The sequence below is a fragment of the Pristiophorus japonicus genome, chromosome 2 (genome assembly GCF_044704955.1).
Source record: "Pristiophorus japonicus isolate sPriJap1 chromosome 2, sPriJap1.hap1, whole genome shotgun sequence".
In the NCBI taxonomy this organism is placed as follows: domain Eukaryota; kingdom Metazoa; phylum Chordata; class Chondrichthyes; family Pristiophoridae; genus Pristiophorus; species Pristiophorus japonicus.
Window position 1 is genome coordinate 74,926,624 of NC_091978.1, and position 15,816 is coordinate 74,942,439.

A 15,816-nucleotide genomic window follows, 5' to 3' on the forward strand; every position below is an offset into this window, starting at 1 on the left:
CCTTCTTTAATATTTGTACTTCATTAGCTGTAAAGCGCTTTGAGACATCCGGTGGTTGCTATTTAAATCCAAGTCTATCTTTCTTTTCTTTATTTTAGTTCTATAACAGAGTTTGCATATCTCCCAGTTCTGATGACAGCCATCTCCTTAGGCCATCTTTTCTCTTTTCCGATGCTGATGGACCAGCTGCATATTTCCAGCATTTTTATTTCTGATTTCCAGCATTTGCAGATTTTTTAAAAATTCGAATGCACATAGAATATAGAATTGCTCTGAAAGTAACTTCTCTCAGGCAAATCACAGAAACAATCCTTTCCAAATTTCAAGTACGGGCCCTCTGGTTACCAAGAAGCACACTAGGGGGAATAAAAGTGTATTTTATACAGGTGCAGGGCCACACAGGACCCACTTCTGTTTGGGGCTAAACAGTCATTAAAGGGAGATGAGCATTTTTGAGAACAAATATTAATAGAGAACAGGTGACTCCAGTAAGGTTAGTGTAGACATTAATGCTTTTTAATTGTATGTTTTAAAGTACCACATCCTAAAAAAATGCAAAGCAGTAATCAATATAAGCAACAAAATATGATGTGTGTCTGCTGCAGTTTACTCGAGTCTGTTCATTATTCTGGTTGACTCTGCTTCAGCTTGTAGTGAACTTCTGGTAGATTCCGCAAGCGTTCAGCAGCCTGCAGGTTAAATGATGATTTAGTCACGGCAGGTAATAGATGAACTGACACAATAGATTAGTTAAAGTGCAATTTAGGAACTGACAGGAGATTATGAGCATAACAGAGTGCGCAAGATCCTTCTGCCACCTGTTCCTGTAACATCTGTCAAGTGCAGATTTTGTCCAGGTAAGGAATTTGTGAATCTAATGCTGTAACCTTTTCAGATCTATGACTGATCTACTCAGCCGTTCACCTATCCAGGTGGATGAGACATGTACTATATATATATATCTCAGGACGAGTGGCTAAAGCTGGAGGGCGCATGCAGCACTTGCTACATTGTCACAGAATCTGCTTCCACACTTCTTGACTGTAGCAATGAAAATGGAAAGCAACACCACACCCAATTTCTAAGCTGCCTCCTTTGATTCCACTGGCCTACCTAGTTTGGTACCATCTGCAAATTCGATCAATTTGTAATGGGTTTGAGTCCAAGTCATTGAAGTAAATTAGAAACAGGAGTGGTCCCAGCACTGATCCTTAGGGTTTACCACTTTACTCTCCCCATTCTCATTACAACTCCTGTAACAAATATTTGTGGTTTTCACCCCTCAGCCAATCTGTTATCAATATCCAAGATTTACCCTGAATGCCTACAGCTTCAAGCTTAACTAACAGACTTTTATATAGAACTTTGTCAAATGTCTTTGGGAGGTCTAGGTGCAATATGTTGCATGGTTTACTATTTGGGATGTCACTTCCTCAGAGAAGTCAAAGAAACTGGTCAGGTAGGATCTCCCTCTTCCAAATCCATGTTACTGTTTACTAGGTTATTATTACACAGATACTCAAATTTACTCCTGACAATCAATTCCATTATTTTACATGGGATTGAAGTAAGATTAATGAGTCTGTAGTTACCCATGTCTATGTTTCTAATCTACGATACTTCCCCAGTGTCCAATAACTCCTTCATGATTGTCAATGCCTCATAAATCTCTCCCCCTCATCACTCTGGGATAAATACTGCCCATAGGTTATATTGGTTTTGAGCCCTTTTATCCTGTCTATGAGCTTCATCTAATTTATATGAAAGGCATATATTTGAACCTGTTACTGCGATTTTTTTTTCATTCATGGGATGTGGGCGATGCTGGCATTTATTTCCCATCCCTAATTGCCCCATAGAAGGTGGTGGTGAGCCGACCTCTTGAACAGCTGCAGTCTGAGTGGTGATGGTACTCCCACAGTGCTGTTAGATAGCGAGTTCCAGGATTTTGACCCAGCGGTGATGAAGGAATGGCGATATATTTCCAAGTCAGGAGGGCGTAGAACTTGGAGATGGTGGTGTTCCCATGCACCTGTTCCCCTTGTTCTTCTCGGTAGTAGAGGTCATGGGTTTGGAAGGTGCTGTCGAAGAAACCTTGTCAAGTTGCTGTGGTGCATCTTGTAGATGGTGCACACTATAGCCATGTTGTGCCGGTGGTGGAGGGAGTGAATGTTTTAAGGTGGTTGATGGGGTGCCCATCAAGTGGACTGCTTTGTTTTGGATGGTTTCAAGCTTCTTGAGAGTTGTTGGAGCTGCACACATCCAGGTAAGTGGAGAGTATTCCCTCACACTCCTGACTTGTGCTTTGTAGGTGGTGGAAAAGCTTTGGGGAGACAGGACGCGAGGGCATATTGCTCATATCTTCCCTTGTGAATACTTGGAGCAAACATTCAGAATTTTTACAATCTTGTGCTCATACTGCTACTAGCCAATTTGCATCTTTTATGGTTCTTGCATCATCATTGACTGCCCCTTACTGTTAAGAGTTAGACATCTCTCCATGGAGCGAGAAAATGAGCAATTTTTCTATTACATAAGAACATAAGAAATAGGAGCATGAGTAGGCCATTTGGCCGCTCGAGCCTGCTCTGCCATTCAATAAGATCATGGCTGGGCTGATCTGATCTCGGCCTCAACTCCACTTTCCTGCCTGTTCACCATAATCCTCAACTCCCCTATTGGATAGTTACGATTGCTTCAGTGTATATTCTGCGATGTGACTATGAATGTATACAAAGTGACCTCTGTGCTCAACCTCACCTGTTCAGGAGTGAGATCTCTTTGGGCCTGAGCCAGCAGCTCGTACCCCACCATGAATTTCCTGATTGTAGCAGACCGTAACAACGGTGGGTAGTAGTGAGCATGAAGCTGCCAATGAGAGTTGTCGTCACACAAGAACTGCCCTGTGGGGGCGCCTGTTGAAATAAAATTGGACAACAATGGCAATTATATCAATGCAAGATCAAGTATAACGTGCCATTTTTGTAGACACCCTAGTTTACTTGTATTTTAGCATTCCATAATCAGTAAGGCTGGTCACCTGAGAGAGAGAAACAAAAGCAAAATTGCACACATAAGCAATCCCTTGATATAATCTATTTTTTGATTATATATTTCCAATTACTTTTATAATTTTTTTTCTGAAGGTGCAAATATATTAGCATTCAGAGATAAAACATTTTCACGTTTCAGGCGACTACCCAGTGTCTTGCATAGATTGGTTAAATCCAAAGTAAATTTCCCTCTAATTTTGTCCCAACATTGTACCTCAGTTTCAATCTCAGAAGTGTACCCTGTGACATTGCCACATCCCAAAATACCAAACTGAGTGAGGTTATCAAATTAATGTTTTATGCTGTGCACCCATGAACATTCAGAACTGAACTGCACAAACTTATTTCATATGGGAGCATAACAGCCACCACCAGACTGCTTTTTAAAGTCGGTGAGTATTGAAGTTCTCTCAGTGGTTGGACAGCTTTTTATATGTTCATCTACTTGTTCATCTAGAATCCAAGAAATTCACCTCTTCTGTTCCATTTAGAAGTTATGGCCTCAATTTAAACTTTGGCCGGGTGCAGAGTAGGGAAGGTCGACTGACATACCTGCACGGGACAGCTAAGGTGAGGCCCGGGCCAGTTAACCCCCGGGCCTCATTAATATCTTTAAAAGGACTGACTCCTGTCCGAAACGGGAAGAAGGGTGCTGGAGTGGGACTTTCCGCGTCTGTTGCTGGGAACTATTCTTTTGGCTCTCCGGCTCGAAGGTAAGGAATCGGTAGGTGGGGGGAGGGCGGCGGAAAAGCATGCGGCAGGGGAAACACTTACCTTGCTGGGATTCTTCTAGGTCTGGATCCAGCTGGCAGCAGATTTCCCTGGCACATTCAGCACACTAAAATCATGCCAGAATCCGAATGAAGTCAACAGACCCCAATTTGTTTGTGGGGAGCGCCTCAAGCTGCTGCAGAAACCCAGAAGTTAAACTGGTGATGGGCAAGAGTGTGGCACAAACAGGGAGGGGAGTACTCATCCCTTATTTTAACCCTACGCTTAACCAATTCTCATAGGGTTCGCGGGGTTTTAGTACTTTTTGCTACATTACAGGGCCCAAAATTGTCTAGGAATTGCTGTTTTTTTTGGAGCAACTTGATTTTTCTGGAGTATCTTAAAAATCCTCATTTTGCACGTTCAATTTGCGCCAGTGTAAGTGAGTTAGTTAGGTTTTTTTTTAAGTTTAGTTTAGTTTTGTTCAAAGGGGGGTATTACCAGCCACCTATGCCCGTTTTGGCCATTTAAGCCACTATGGACAGCTAATAGTTGCTCGAAACTAACTTAGGCCAGCATATGTGGTCACACAGAAAATCCTTGCGGAGAGTTAAGAAATCAGCACAGGTAGCCAGAGATTGCGGGGGGGGGGGGGGGGAAGGGAAGCTGAGAGGACCTTGCAAAGCACTAAACACCTTCACAACAACATTCAAGCATAAAAACCATCAATAATAAATAAATAAATAAATAAAACTCAAGTCCTACCTTCCTAACTCGGCCCAGGAAGTCAGCGGGCCGGCCGGTGCGAGAGGCCACTCGGCCGGGGATAGGTGCAGGCGGCACGACCAGGCGGGAGAGCACAGGGAACTGGCCACACAGGCTGGGTTGGGCTCGCACAACATACAGGCTGCATGAATCAATGGACAGTGGGCCGGGCGGCCAGTGTGAGAGGCCACTCGGCCTGGGATAGGGGCGGGACGCATCGGGTCCCATGCTGCAGCACGCATCATCATCATCGGAGGAGCTACTGCACATGCGCAAACGCTCTAATGCGCATGCGGACAGCTGCCAGCATTCTTTCACGGGCAAGGCCCTAACTCCGCCCCCCAATGGAATCACCACGCCGTGCCAAGTTCCGGGAGAGTCGACAGAACGGCCAGAATCCGGGGACATCTTTTCGGTGCTGTTTTGAGCCTAGGAAGTTGGTGCATCTCACGTGAGTGCGCCGAAAAAACAGGTGGGCCAAATTTGGGCCCAGAGAGAGCAAACATTAAGAAAAGATTCATCTAATCTTTCAAACTATACTGCCTCTGCGGAACTGAATAGCCACAGGCCAAATTAACGGAAGAACACTGTAATAAATTAAAAAGGGAAACGTTTGTTTAAACACTCAACTCCCTGATCAGCAGAATAGGCTGCGCTAATTGAAGTAGTTAATATATAATTTTACCAGAATGATCGCTATGTCCATTTCCGATTCAGAATAGAACCACATTTCCTAAATCGATCTTGAACAGTACCAGAGCCCCCAGGAGCCAATTCCTTCCAAGAAAAAAAAACCTGATGCAGTCCTCGAACTGACATCTGCATCAAGAAATCTAACCATTTTAAAATCTTAAATGCTGACCAGAAGACAAGCCCGAATTTAAATAAAGTAAGTTTTAACTTCAGCTCGAGTATTTTCAATCTTTTTTCCACTCTCTCCTCAAGCAGATGTGTAATCCTAGATTAGGACATTAAGATTCCTTTATTATCCAATGAAAATGGACATCCTTTAAACATATTTGGATCACAGATTTCCGTAGTTAATGTAGTGTTTGAAGCATCTGCTTTATTATGAATAGTAATATAATGGCAGTCTGTTCTCACACACTGTTGCAAGACTTCTTTAACCTTACCATGCCATCCCATAGAGTAGGGAAAAGAGACCTCAAATAGATTGTCATATTTCGTCAAGAGTCTTTTCATAATTGAAGCAAGGCCTAAAAAAAGTGTCAAATGAAATAAATTAGTTTAATAATACAGCTGTATCTGCAACATCTTAACGTGACAAAGGGAAAGGAAAAATCTGACTGGATTGTTTGTCTATCTCAACAAATCAAAGAGTTAGATTTGAGACATCCAATTTTAGCTGGGTATCAGTTCCTTTAATTGAGTTACTGAGTATAAGGAGTTAAAAGCCAGCTGCATTCACACAAATCATGCTCAGCCGAACTATGCAATGTTATAATGATTAGTTGGTTATCACTGCACAGTTGCTTGAGAAAGCAGTCAAGCTATACAATTCAAACACAAACAAATTTATTCGGTTATGTATATGATTGTTGAATTGAACAGTGTTATATAAATTCTGCATGGCTCTGGTTACTAGCTGATCAGCTTTGCTCCTTTTCAAATCTAAGGCTCATCAGAAGTAAAAACAGAAAATGCAGGAAATAAAGAGGTCAGTTAACATCTGACCTTTGGCTGTATATTCTCCTGTCCATGATCAATTGATCATCTCCCCCTCCTCCTTACCCAACTATTCTTCTCTACATTTTTCCAACCTTACTGAAATGCCTGTTTATCTTTCAGTCTTAAGTTCTCATGAGGGGTAGAAGAACAATATAGCATCTTTCATGTCCTCAGAACATCTCAAAGCACTCCACAGACAATGAATTACTTTTGAAGTGTAGTCAGTATTGCACTGTAGGCAAACTGGACAGCCAATTTGCTTAAAGGTAGGTTCCACAAACAGCAAAGAGCTGGAGTCATACCTAGCACAAAGGAAGATGGTTGTGGTTGCTGGAGGCCAATCATCTCAGCCCGTGGTCATCACTGCAGGAGTTCTTCAGGGCAGTGACCAAGACCCAACCATCTTCAGCTACTTCATCAATCACCTTCCCTCCATCATAAGGTCAGAAGTGGGGATGTTCACTGATGATTGCACAGTGTACAGTTCCATTCGCAACTCCTCACATAACGAAGCAGTCCATGCCCGAATGTAGCAAGATCTAGATGACATTCAGGCTTGGGCTGATAAGTGGTAAGTAACATTCACGCTAAAATGCCAGGTAATGACTATCTACAACAAGCGAGAGTTTAACCACTGCCCCTCGGCATTACCATTGCTGAATTCTGCGGCGAGTGTCTCACCTCCTGACTCCCCAGAGCCTTTCCACCATCGACAAGGCACAAGTCAGGAGTGTTATGGAATACTCTCCACTTGCCTGGATGGGTGCTGCTCCAACAACACTCAAGAAGCTCGACACCATCCAGGACAAAGCAGCCCGCTTGATCAGCACCCCATCCACCACCTTAAACATTCACTCCCTCCACCATCGGGACAACGTGGCTACAAGATGCACTGCAGCAACTTGCTGCTTCTTTGATAGCATCTCCCAATCCCATGACCTCTAGCACCTAGAAGTACAAGGGCAGCAGACAACTGGGCCCACCACCACCTCCAAGTTCCCCTCCAAGTCATGCACCATCCTACCTTGGAAATATATCGCTGGTCCTTCAGTGTCACTGGGTCAAAATCCTGGAACTCCCTAACCAACAGCACTGTGTGAATACCTTCACCACATTGATTGCAGCGGTTCAAGGTGGTGGTTCACTATCCCCTTCTCAAGGGCAATTAAGGATGGGCAATAAATGCTGGCCTTACCCACAACACCCACATCCCATGAATGAATAATAAAAAAATTGACCAGATTATCGGTTTTCTCACGGTGTCGGTTGAGAAAGGAAAGTTGGCCAGAACACAGAATTCCTCTGCCCATCTTCAAATAGTGTGTGACACAATCATAGTACATCATGCTTTCATTGGCATTGTATGAAAGAAGGCATGCCCCGGCGATCAATAGCCAGTATACCCAGATAACCACTAATAGGGATGTTAAATGTTATTTATATTTGTATATGCAAGCTTTAAGTAAGCTTTAGCTTAAAACTCCAAAAACCAAACATTCTATCTAAATAACAACTTTTATTTATATAGCGCTTTTAACATCGTAAAACATCCCAAGACGCTTCACAGGAGTGTTAGAAGACAAAACAAATAAATCTGACACCGAGCCACATAAGAAGAAATTACGGCAGATGCTTGGTCAAAGAGGTAGATTTTAAGGAGCATCTTAAAAGGAGGAAAAAGAGAGGTAGAGAGACGGAGAGGTTTAGGGAGGGAGTTCCTGCGCTTAGGGCCCAGGTAGCTGAAGGCACGGCCACCGACGGCAGGGGTGGAAACCAGATTGAAGGGATTCAGACATGGAGTTCCGGGAAAGATGGGCACGGATTTGTAAGGACTTTGGTAAGGAAAGGGAGGTTGGAGATGGGACGGTAGCTAGCAAGCACATTGGGGTCAAGGGTTGTTTTTTTTTTGAGAGGTAATGACCGCAGATTTGAAGGCAAGGGTACAGAAAAGGAAGTTGGGTGACCAGCAGTTTAGTGGGAATATGGTCAAGTGAACAGGAAGTGGGTCTCATGGACAAGATGAGCTTGGAGAGGTCAAGAGGGGAGATCGGAAAGAAACTAGAGAAACATATTAGTTATACCAAAAATAACCCCAGCATCAGAGGATAAATTAGATCTAATTTATTGCCCCCATTGCAAAACAGATAATATGCCATAAATTCCCATCATCTGTGTGCTCGCTGACCTACATTCTCTCCCAGTCTGGCAACGCCTCAATTTGTGAATTCTGCTACCAATGTGTATCTCTGTCTGAGATCTACCAGAAACATATCCAACTCTTGGAGCTTTCCATAAGAATTGAGAGTCTGATGAAGCAACGCCTGGATTTTAAAATTCTCAACTTGTTTTCAAATCCTTCCATGGTTCCAACTCTTCCTATCTCTGTAACCTCCTCCAGCCCTACAACCCTCCAAGATATCTGTACTCCTCAAATTTCAACCTTTTGCACATTCCCAATTTTAATCACTCCATTATTGGCAGCCATGCCTTCAGCTGCCTCGGCCCGAAGCTGTGGAATTCTCTCCCTTAACCTCTCCTCTTCTCTACCTCTCTCTCCTCCTTTAAGACGCTCTGTAAAACCTACCTCTTTGACCAAGCTTTTGGTCACCTGTCCTAATATCTCTATGTGGCTCGATGTCAAATTTTGTTTGATAACGCTCCCATGAAACGCCTTAGAACATTTTACTACCTTAAAGACGCTGCTTAAATGAAAGTTGCTGTTACAGAAGGAAAGCCCCAATTCAGCACCGTGCTTTTTTTTTTGAAGTGGGGCGAACTGTGCAGCCACTTTAGTGGCAAACACTGGGCCACCAGGGAGAGTTTTGGCATGGCACCCAAGAAGAGCTGGGCGCCACTATGCCAGGATCGGAATTACACAACAAAGGACCGAAATTGCCTGTTGGCAGCCCGGCTGAACCCATGACCATAATTGTGACAAAAAAGAGAGTCGCCAGCAGCGCCACATCCCCTTTAAGAGCGGCCGCGCCACCAAGCCACAAAAAGGGTACCCACAGCAAAAGCTCGCGCAGGGCAATTCCGGAAAGGGGCAATTTTGGGAAGTGGTTGCCGACGGTCGGGAAGGGGTCGGCGCGTGCATGAAACGGCAGGAAAACGGGCAGAGAGGTCCCCTACACCGCTCCAAAAGTAAAGGAGGGCAATGTTCAAAATGGCAGCCCATCCGCGTCAATTCCGGCCCCCAAATGTTTTATACTATGAAGGAATTAATGAAGTTATATACTTTGGTCACCCATGCCTTTGTGACTTAATTAGCTTCATATCTATTTTGCTCCCCATGATAAGACCATACATTACAAAACGTTCCAAACTAAGTTAAAGAAAGACATTTTAGCTCCAAGCATCACAGGAAAGGTACTAGTTATATGATAAACTGCTTTAACGCTCTCTTGTCTTATGAGAAACTCTTATTTAAGAGTGATGAGATGCTTTATATACAAATAATAGAAATATTTTCTTACTGTTCCTTTCTTTATCAGACAAGTCTTGCAAACGAAGTATGTGTCTTCTTGGAAGAAGTAAAGTCTGAAAAGGCCACATAGCCCAGTATGGCACGACGACCAACCAATCTTCATTTTCAACCACTATGCGTTCCTTCAAAACCAAAAAAAACATTAAAAAGGCATTAAGGACTATTTACTGCGTTCAAATCACATTAATTACAATTGGGCAGTTATAGGCCCATCATAGCTTACTTACTTTCACTGGGGACATTAAAGAGGCAAAATTACATCCATCCAGTTTTCAAATTTAAAGGCGATTCAGCTTTGATTGTGGTGTCAGTAACCCTTGCATCATATGCATTATATTTGGCTATGGTTGTGTATAAAGAAAAAAGAAGTAAACAGGACTGTTTTTTTTTAAAAAAGCAACAAGTCATTTGCTCTCCTTTAGGTTTATCGTATATGATGCATCGCATCCCAGGCAAAAGCAAGTCGGGTCTAGATTTCCCCTAAACAAGTCTATTAATTACTGTCCAAGATTTTGGCCTTTAGTCTAGACCTAAACGATCCCTGAAGATGATAGGCTTTGGTAATGCATTAAGCTCATATATAAATTCAAGTTGTTGTTGTTCAGACAAAATGGTGTATTTTCCCTTTCTCCTTCAGCATGTGTACAGAGATAAGTAGAACATCCTGCAAACAACAGAATTGGGAAAAGCATCTAAATACAAATAATGAATGCCATTCCTCCTCGTTCCCTCTTCTAATACTGGAACCTTGAGAAATAAATTATGAAATTCCTCTGGGTGGGTAAAAAGCCACAAACAGCTTAAAATGGTTTTAATTTTGTAAACGGAGGGGGGAGAAACATCTTGAAGCACGATCCAAGCTCTATAACAAGCTCTCAGGAGGATTATTTTTTGTAATGTGGCCTCTCAAGTTGTTTACAGGTGTACAAGTCAACACATTCCATGTTACCCAAATCTGACATTCCAGATAAATTAGTGAAGTGGACTGCAGTGCTACTCTAAAGTACAAAACTCTCTAGAGAGGGAGAGAGAGAGCGCGAGCCAGAGAGCCCGGGGGGTCAACCCAATCCAGGAAAATAACATGTTCCTATCTAATGACACTTAACTGTTTAACATTCCCATTTTAATTTTGTTCTTAAATCAGCAAACTGCGATTTGACTCAACAGCATCAACTTTTATTTATATAGCGCTTTTAACGCAGTAAAATGTCCTAAGGCACTTCATCATCATCATCATCATCATAGGCTGTCCCTCGAAGCGAGGATGACTTGCTTCCACGCCAAAAAAGGATGAGTTCACAGGTATTTTAATGAAGGATCGAATATTCCAGATCCCAAACGACATTTTGATGGGTGGAAGATGCCTGTGCGTGGATTTTTTTTAACGTGTGGTGGTCGTTGCACACCAGCCACCACATGGGCTTGACAGAGTTAGGTCTTGGTCCAGTGGCAAGGATTAACCAAGACAACTGGAGACCAGCTCTGCTGCACTGACCTACTGTGCACACATATCAGTGTGGGCTGGCCCGTGCTGCCCCAGGGCCCTCACGTCTTCTGGGCCTCGAACTCACGCCTCTCCTGCTCCAATCACCGACCTGGGTTATGCTGATGTCCAATCCAGTCGCCCTCTTCACAGCCATCACTCTTCTGATGGAGTATAAAAGCAGAGAAGTCCTGCTACAACTGTACAGGGTAGTGGTGAGGCCACACCTAGAGTACTGCGTACAGCTTTGGTCTCTGTATTTAAGGAAGGATATACTTGCATTGGAGACTGTTCAGAGAAGGTTCACTAGGTTGATTCCAGAGATGAGGGGGTTGACTTATAAGGATAGGTTGAGTAGGTTGGGTCTATACAAATTGTTCAGAAGGATCTTATCGAAACATAAGATAACGAAGGGGCTCGACAAGGTGGAAGCAGAGGATATTTCCACTCATAGGGGAAACTAAAACTCGGGGACATAGTCTCAGAATAAGGGGCCGCTCATTTAAAATTGAGATGAGGAGGAATTTCTTCTCTCAGAGGGTTGTAAATCTGTGGAATTCTCTCTCCCAGAGAGCTGTGGAGGCTGGGTCACTGAATATATTTAAGGCGGAGATAGATAGATTTTTGAGCAATAAGGGAGTAAAGGGTTATGGGGAGCGGGCAGGGAAGTGGAGCTGAGTCCATGATCACATCAACCATGATCTTATTAAATGGCGGAGCAGGCTCGAGAGGCCAAATGGCCTCCTCCTGCTCCTATTTCTTATGTTCTTATGACAGATTCTGCTTAACAGGATCGTTATCAAACAAAAGTTGACACCGAGCCCTATAAGGAGCTATTAGGCCAGTCGGTTTTAAGGAGTGTCTTAAAAGAGGAAAAGAGAGGTGGATAGGCGGAGAAGTTTAGGGAGTGAATTCCAGAGCTTAAGGCCTAAGGTCTTGGCAGCTGAGCGCACGGCCGCCAAAAATCGGGAACGCTCAAGAGGCCAGAATTGCAGAGGCACAGATATCTCGGAGGGTTGTAGGGCTTATTTGAGAATACAGAGATAGGACATGGAAGGATTTGAAAACAAGGATGAGAATTTTAAAATCGAGGTGTTGCTTAACCGGGAGCCAATGTAGGTCAGTGAGCACAGAGGTGATGGATGAATGGGACTTGGTGCGAGTTAGGATGTGGGCAGCAGAGATTTGGAGTTTACGGAAGGTAGAACCTGAGAGGCCGGCCAGGAGTGTGTTGGTTTAGTCAAGTCTAGAGCTAATGAAGCAACAGCTGAGGCAGGGGCGGATTCGGGCGATGTTATAGAGATGGAAATAGGTGGTCTTACTGATGGCACGGATATGTGGTCGTGAGCTCATTTCAGGGTCAAATATGACACCAAGACTGCGAACAGTCTGGTTCAGCCTCAGACAGTTGACAGAGAGAAGGATGGAGTCGTTGGCTAGGGAATGGAGTTTGTGGCGGGGACCAAAGACAATGGCTTCGGACTTCCTAATATTTAGTTAAGAGGAAATTTCTGCTTATCCGGTACCGGATATGGGACAAGCAGTCTAACAATGTAGAGGCAGTGGAGAGGTCAAGAGAGGTGCTAGAGAGGTAAAACTGGGTGTTGTTTGCACACATGTGGAAACAGACGCTATATTTTCAGATGATGTCGCTGAGGGGAAGCATTTAGATGAGAAATAACAGGGGAACAAGGCAGATCCTTGGGGGGACACCAGAGGTAACGGTATGGGAGTGGGAAGAGAAGTCATTGCAGGTGATTCTCTGGCTACAACTGGATAGATAAGAATGGAACCAGGCGAGTGCAGTCTCAACCAGCTGGATGATAGATAAGAATTTTAAAATCAAGGCGCTGCTTCATCAGACTTACAATATTGATGAAAAATTCCAAGAGTTGAAAACGTTTCGATAGATCTCAAAAGAGACACACATTTGCAATAGAATTCGCAGATTGTCTTTGCAGCAGGGAGAACTTATTGCACTTGGGACTCAAGAGACCTGGGGCCAAAATTGCCCGACTAAAAAGTTGGTCACCTACGTTTTTTTTTCTCCGCCGCAATCCATAAGGTGAAGATTCAAGCGATATTCAGCTCTTGAATCTTTTTTTTGGGGGGTCGGGGCAGTGTTCCGGCCGGCTGTTCAGAGTCATCAGCGCCGTGATGATGACATCAGCGCGTCACAAGGTCCCTCCCATTCAGTTAAAAGGGAGGGCCGCTGCAAACTCTGCATTGAGTTTAGTTTGTCTCAATGGGTCACCAGGAAGGGTTTCGGCTGGGCCAGCGGCCTGGCGCCCAAGAGGAGGTGCCGGGGGCCACCATTGTCGGGCTGACCTCGGAGTCGGCCGACAGATAAAGTAAAATGACGTCTGCGGCAGTGTGCCCTCCCCTTTAAGGGCGGACACGCCACCCAGACATACACAGCTTCCCGCAGGGGAAACCTGTCAGTGGCACCGACCGGTGGCCGCTCCGCTCCCATGGGACAATTTCCCACGCAGGGCGGAAAGGGGGTTGCCACTGGTCGATGTGGGGTCGGCACATGCCCGACGGAGCAGCAACACAGATGGCACGGAAACCTGTTCCTGCCGCTCCCGGCCCAGGGAGCAATTTTGGATAGGTCGGCCCATCTGTCTACCTCCTCTTAGAAGTGATAATGGGCCTTCAAGGAGGGGGGCAATTTTGGCTCCAGGCAATTTTTCAGTTGCTTGTTCTGGACTAGATTGAAACCTGGAACTCGAGCAGTGGTTGGCATTCTCAGTGGCAAAGACAGTTACATCAGCTCAACAAGGTCACTTTATCCCTGGACTCGTTGGTGCTTTAAGAGAGCTTGACAACGATAATCAATTTTGGGAACCCAGCTCAATTAATAAAGAGGACTATTAAAAGCATCTATTTGAATAAAATAAATTGGTCAAAAAATATACACACTTTCTTCCATGTAATATACACATACATACTTTATGACTGCTTCCCAGGCATCAGTGCAATTTTTTTTAAGTAACTACTCACAGTACATATGCATGAACAGTAAAAATTCTACATAAAAATCATGGATAAAATGATTAATTTTGGTTTCAGAGCACAACAAAAAGCATCATTCATCCTCTGTGCCCTCACTCAAAACATTTAAGATATGGTGAAAAAGACAGCCAACAGTCCCATAATGTAACAAGACCATGCTGCTATAGCTAATATGTATAGCTAAATATGTGCTATAGCTCAGTGGGTGGCACTCTCGCCTCTGAGTCAGAAGGTTGTGGGTTCAAGTACCACTCCAGGGACATGAGCACAAAACTCTAGGCTGAAACTCCAGTGCAGTGCTGAGGGAGTGCTGCACTGTTGGAGATGCTGTCTTTCGGATGATACGTGAAACAGAGGCCCTGTCTGCTCTCTCAAGTAGACATAAACAGATCCTGTGGCACTATTTTCAAAGAAATGCAGGGGAGTTATCCCTGGTGTCCTGGCCAATACTTATCCCTCAAAAAACAGATTATCTGGTCATCATCACATTGCTGTTTGCTGCCACATTTCCTACATTGCAACAGTGACTACATTCCAAAAGTACTTCATTGGCTGCAAAATGCTTTGCGGCATCTGGTGATCATGAAAGGTGCTATATAAATCCAAGTCTTTCTAATCATCATTAGGGCCTTAAAAAGACATCCGGCCAACAAAAAAAAACAGTAAACCATATTTATATTTCAGCAAGTTTCTAGTGCTCAGAATTATAAAGATATATATAATTAAAGAACCACATTAATCAAACATCTCTAAATTCACAACAACTGATGTTCGTGTGTGGGGGAAAAGGGTTGCAGTATCCTGCAAATAGGCCAATTTAACAGACATCCAGGTGCTTTTAGTACACAACAGATTTTTTTTTTTACAAAATTCCATTTTAAATCACTGTAGCAAGCCCAGAAAAACTATTAAAACATGTCTGGACCCAGAATGTGGACTACCTACACCAATAAACTACGAGCTATGGAGATGCAACAACAAATCTTCACCACATGATGATCAGGTATAAAAATAGCTGATGAACACAAGTTGGCTTTGAAGGTTTGCCAATTAAACAAGATGATGGTAAGTTGAGGCGGGGGGGGGGGGGGGGGGGGGGGGCGGGAAGATTGTCAATCTTCCTTACAAAGACAAGAAAAACACGGAGCTGGATTTTCCGGAACTTTGCACTCCCGAGTTTTTCCCCGCAACGGCATGCAAGACGGCGGCGAGGTCTCCAGTGCCCCGTAGCGAACCTGCGGTTGGGTATTGCGACGGCGAAGAACTTCGCCCGGTCTGCAACGCCTCTGGTTGTGACACCAGCACGAGTTTTGAATCTTGCCTGTCCCATCCGCCCGGAAGTGCACCCGCAATGACCGCCTGAGAAATCAGAGCGGTCCACCGATCCCGTCGGCAGAGAGGAAGGTAAAGTACTCCAAAAGTAAGTGCGATTGCTTTTTCGTTTAATTTTTATGCAATTTATATTGTGGTGGCATGGGCAATGTTTTGGAATGTTTGTGTTTTTTATTTTAGATTTCCCCCCCACCATGCCAGGCCTCTCTTAGAGTGCTCCTTGGCTGGCTGTTTAGCTCGGGAGTTTCCCCACGCCTCCATTAGCACTGCACCCCTTGACG

The 15,816-nt window shown here is 44.1% G+C and overlaps 1 protein-coding gene across 4 annotated transcripts in view; it reads right to left on the minus strand.

The window, feature by feature from the left end:
* Positions 1 to 494: 494 nt before the first annotated feature.
* Positions 495 to 15,816, minus strand: part of galt (galactose-1-phosphate uridylyltransferase) — an 81,294-nt gene continuing 65,972 nt past the window's right edge. For all 4 annotated transcript variants that reach the window (XM_070867974.1, XM_070867978.1, XM_070867985.1 and 1 more), the window contains 4 exons: positions 9,695 to 9,827; positions 5,663 to 5,746; positions 2,761 to 2,915; positions 495 to 689 (listed from right to left, as the gene is read on the minus strand). In XM_070867974.1, coding sequence (XP_070724075.1) covers positions 624 to 689; positions 2,761 to 2,915; positions 5,663 to 5,746; positions 9,695 to 9,827 — 438 coding nt within the window. In that variant the 3' untranslated portion in view covers positions 495 to 623. The remainder of the gene's footprint in view (positions 690 to 2,760; positions 2,916 to 5,662; positions 5,747 to 9,694; positions 9,828 to 15,816) is intronic.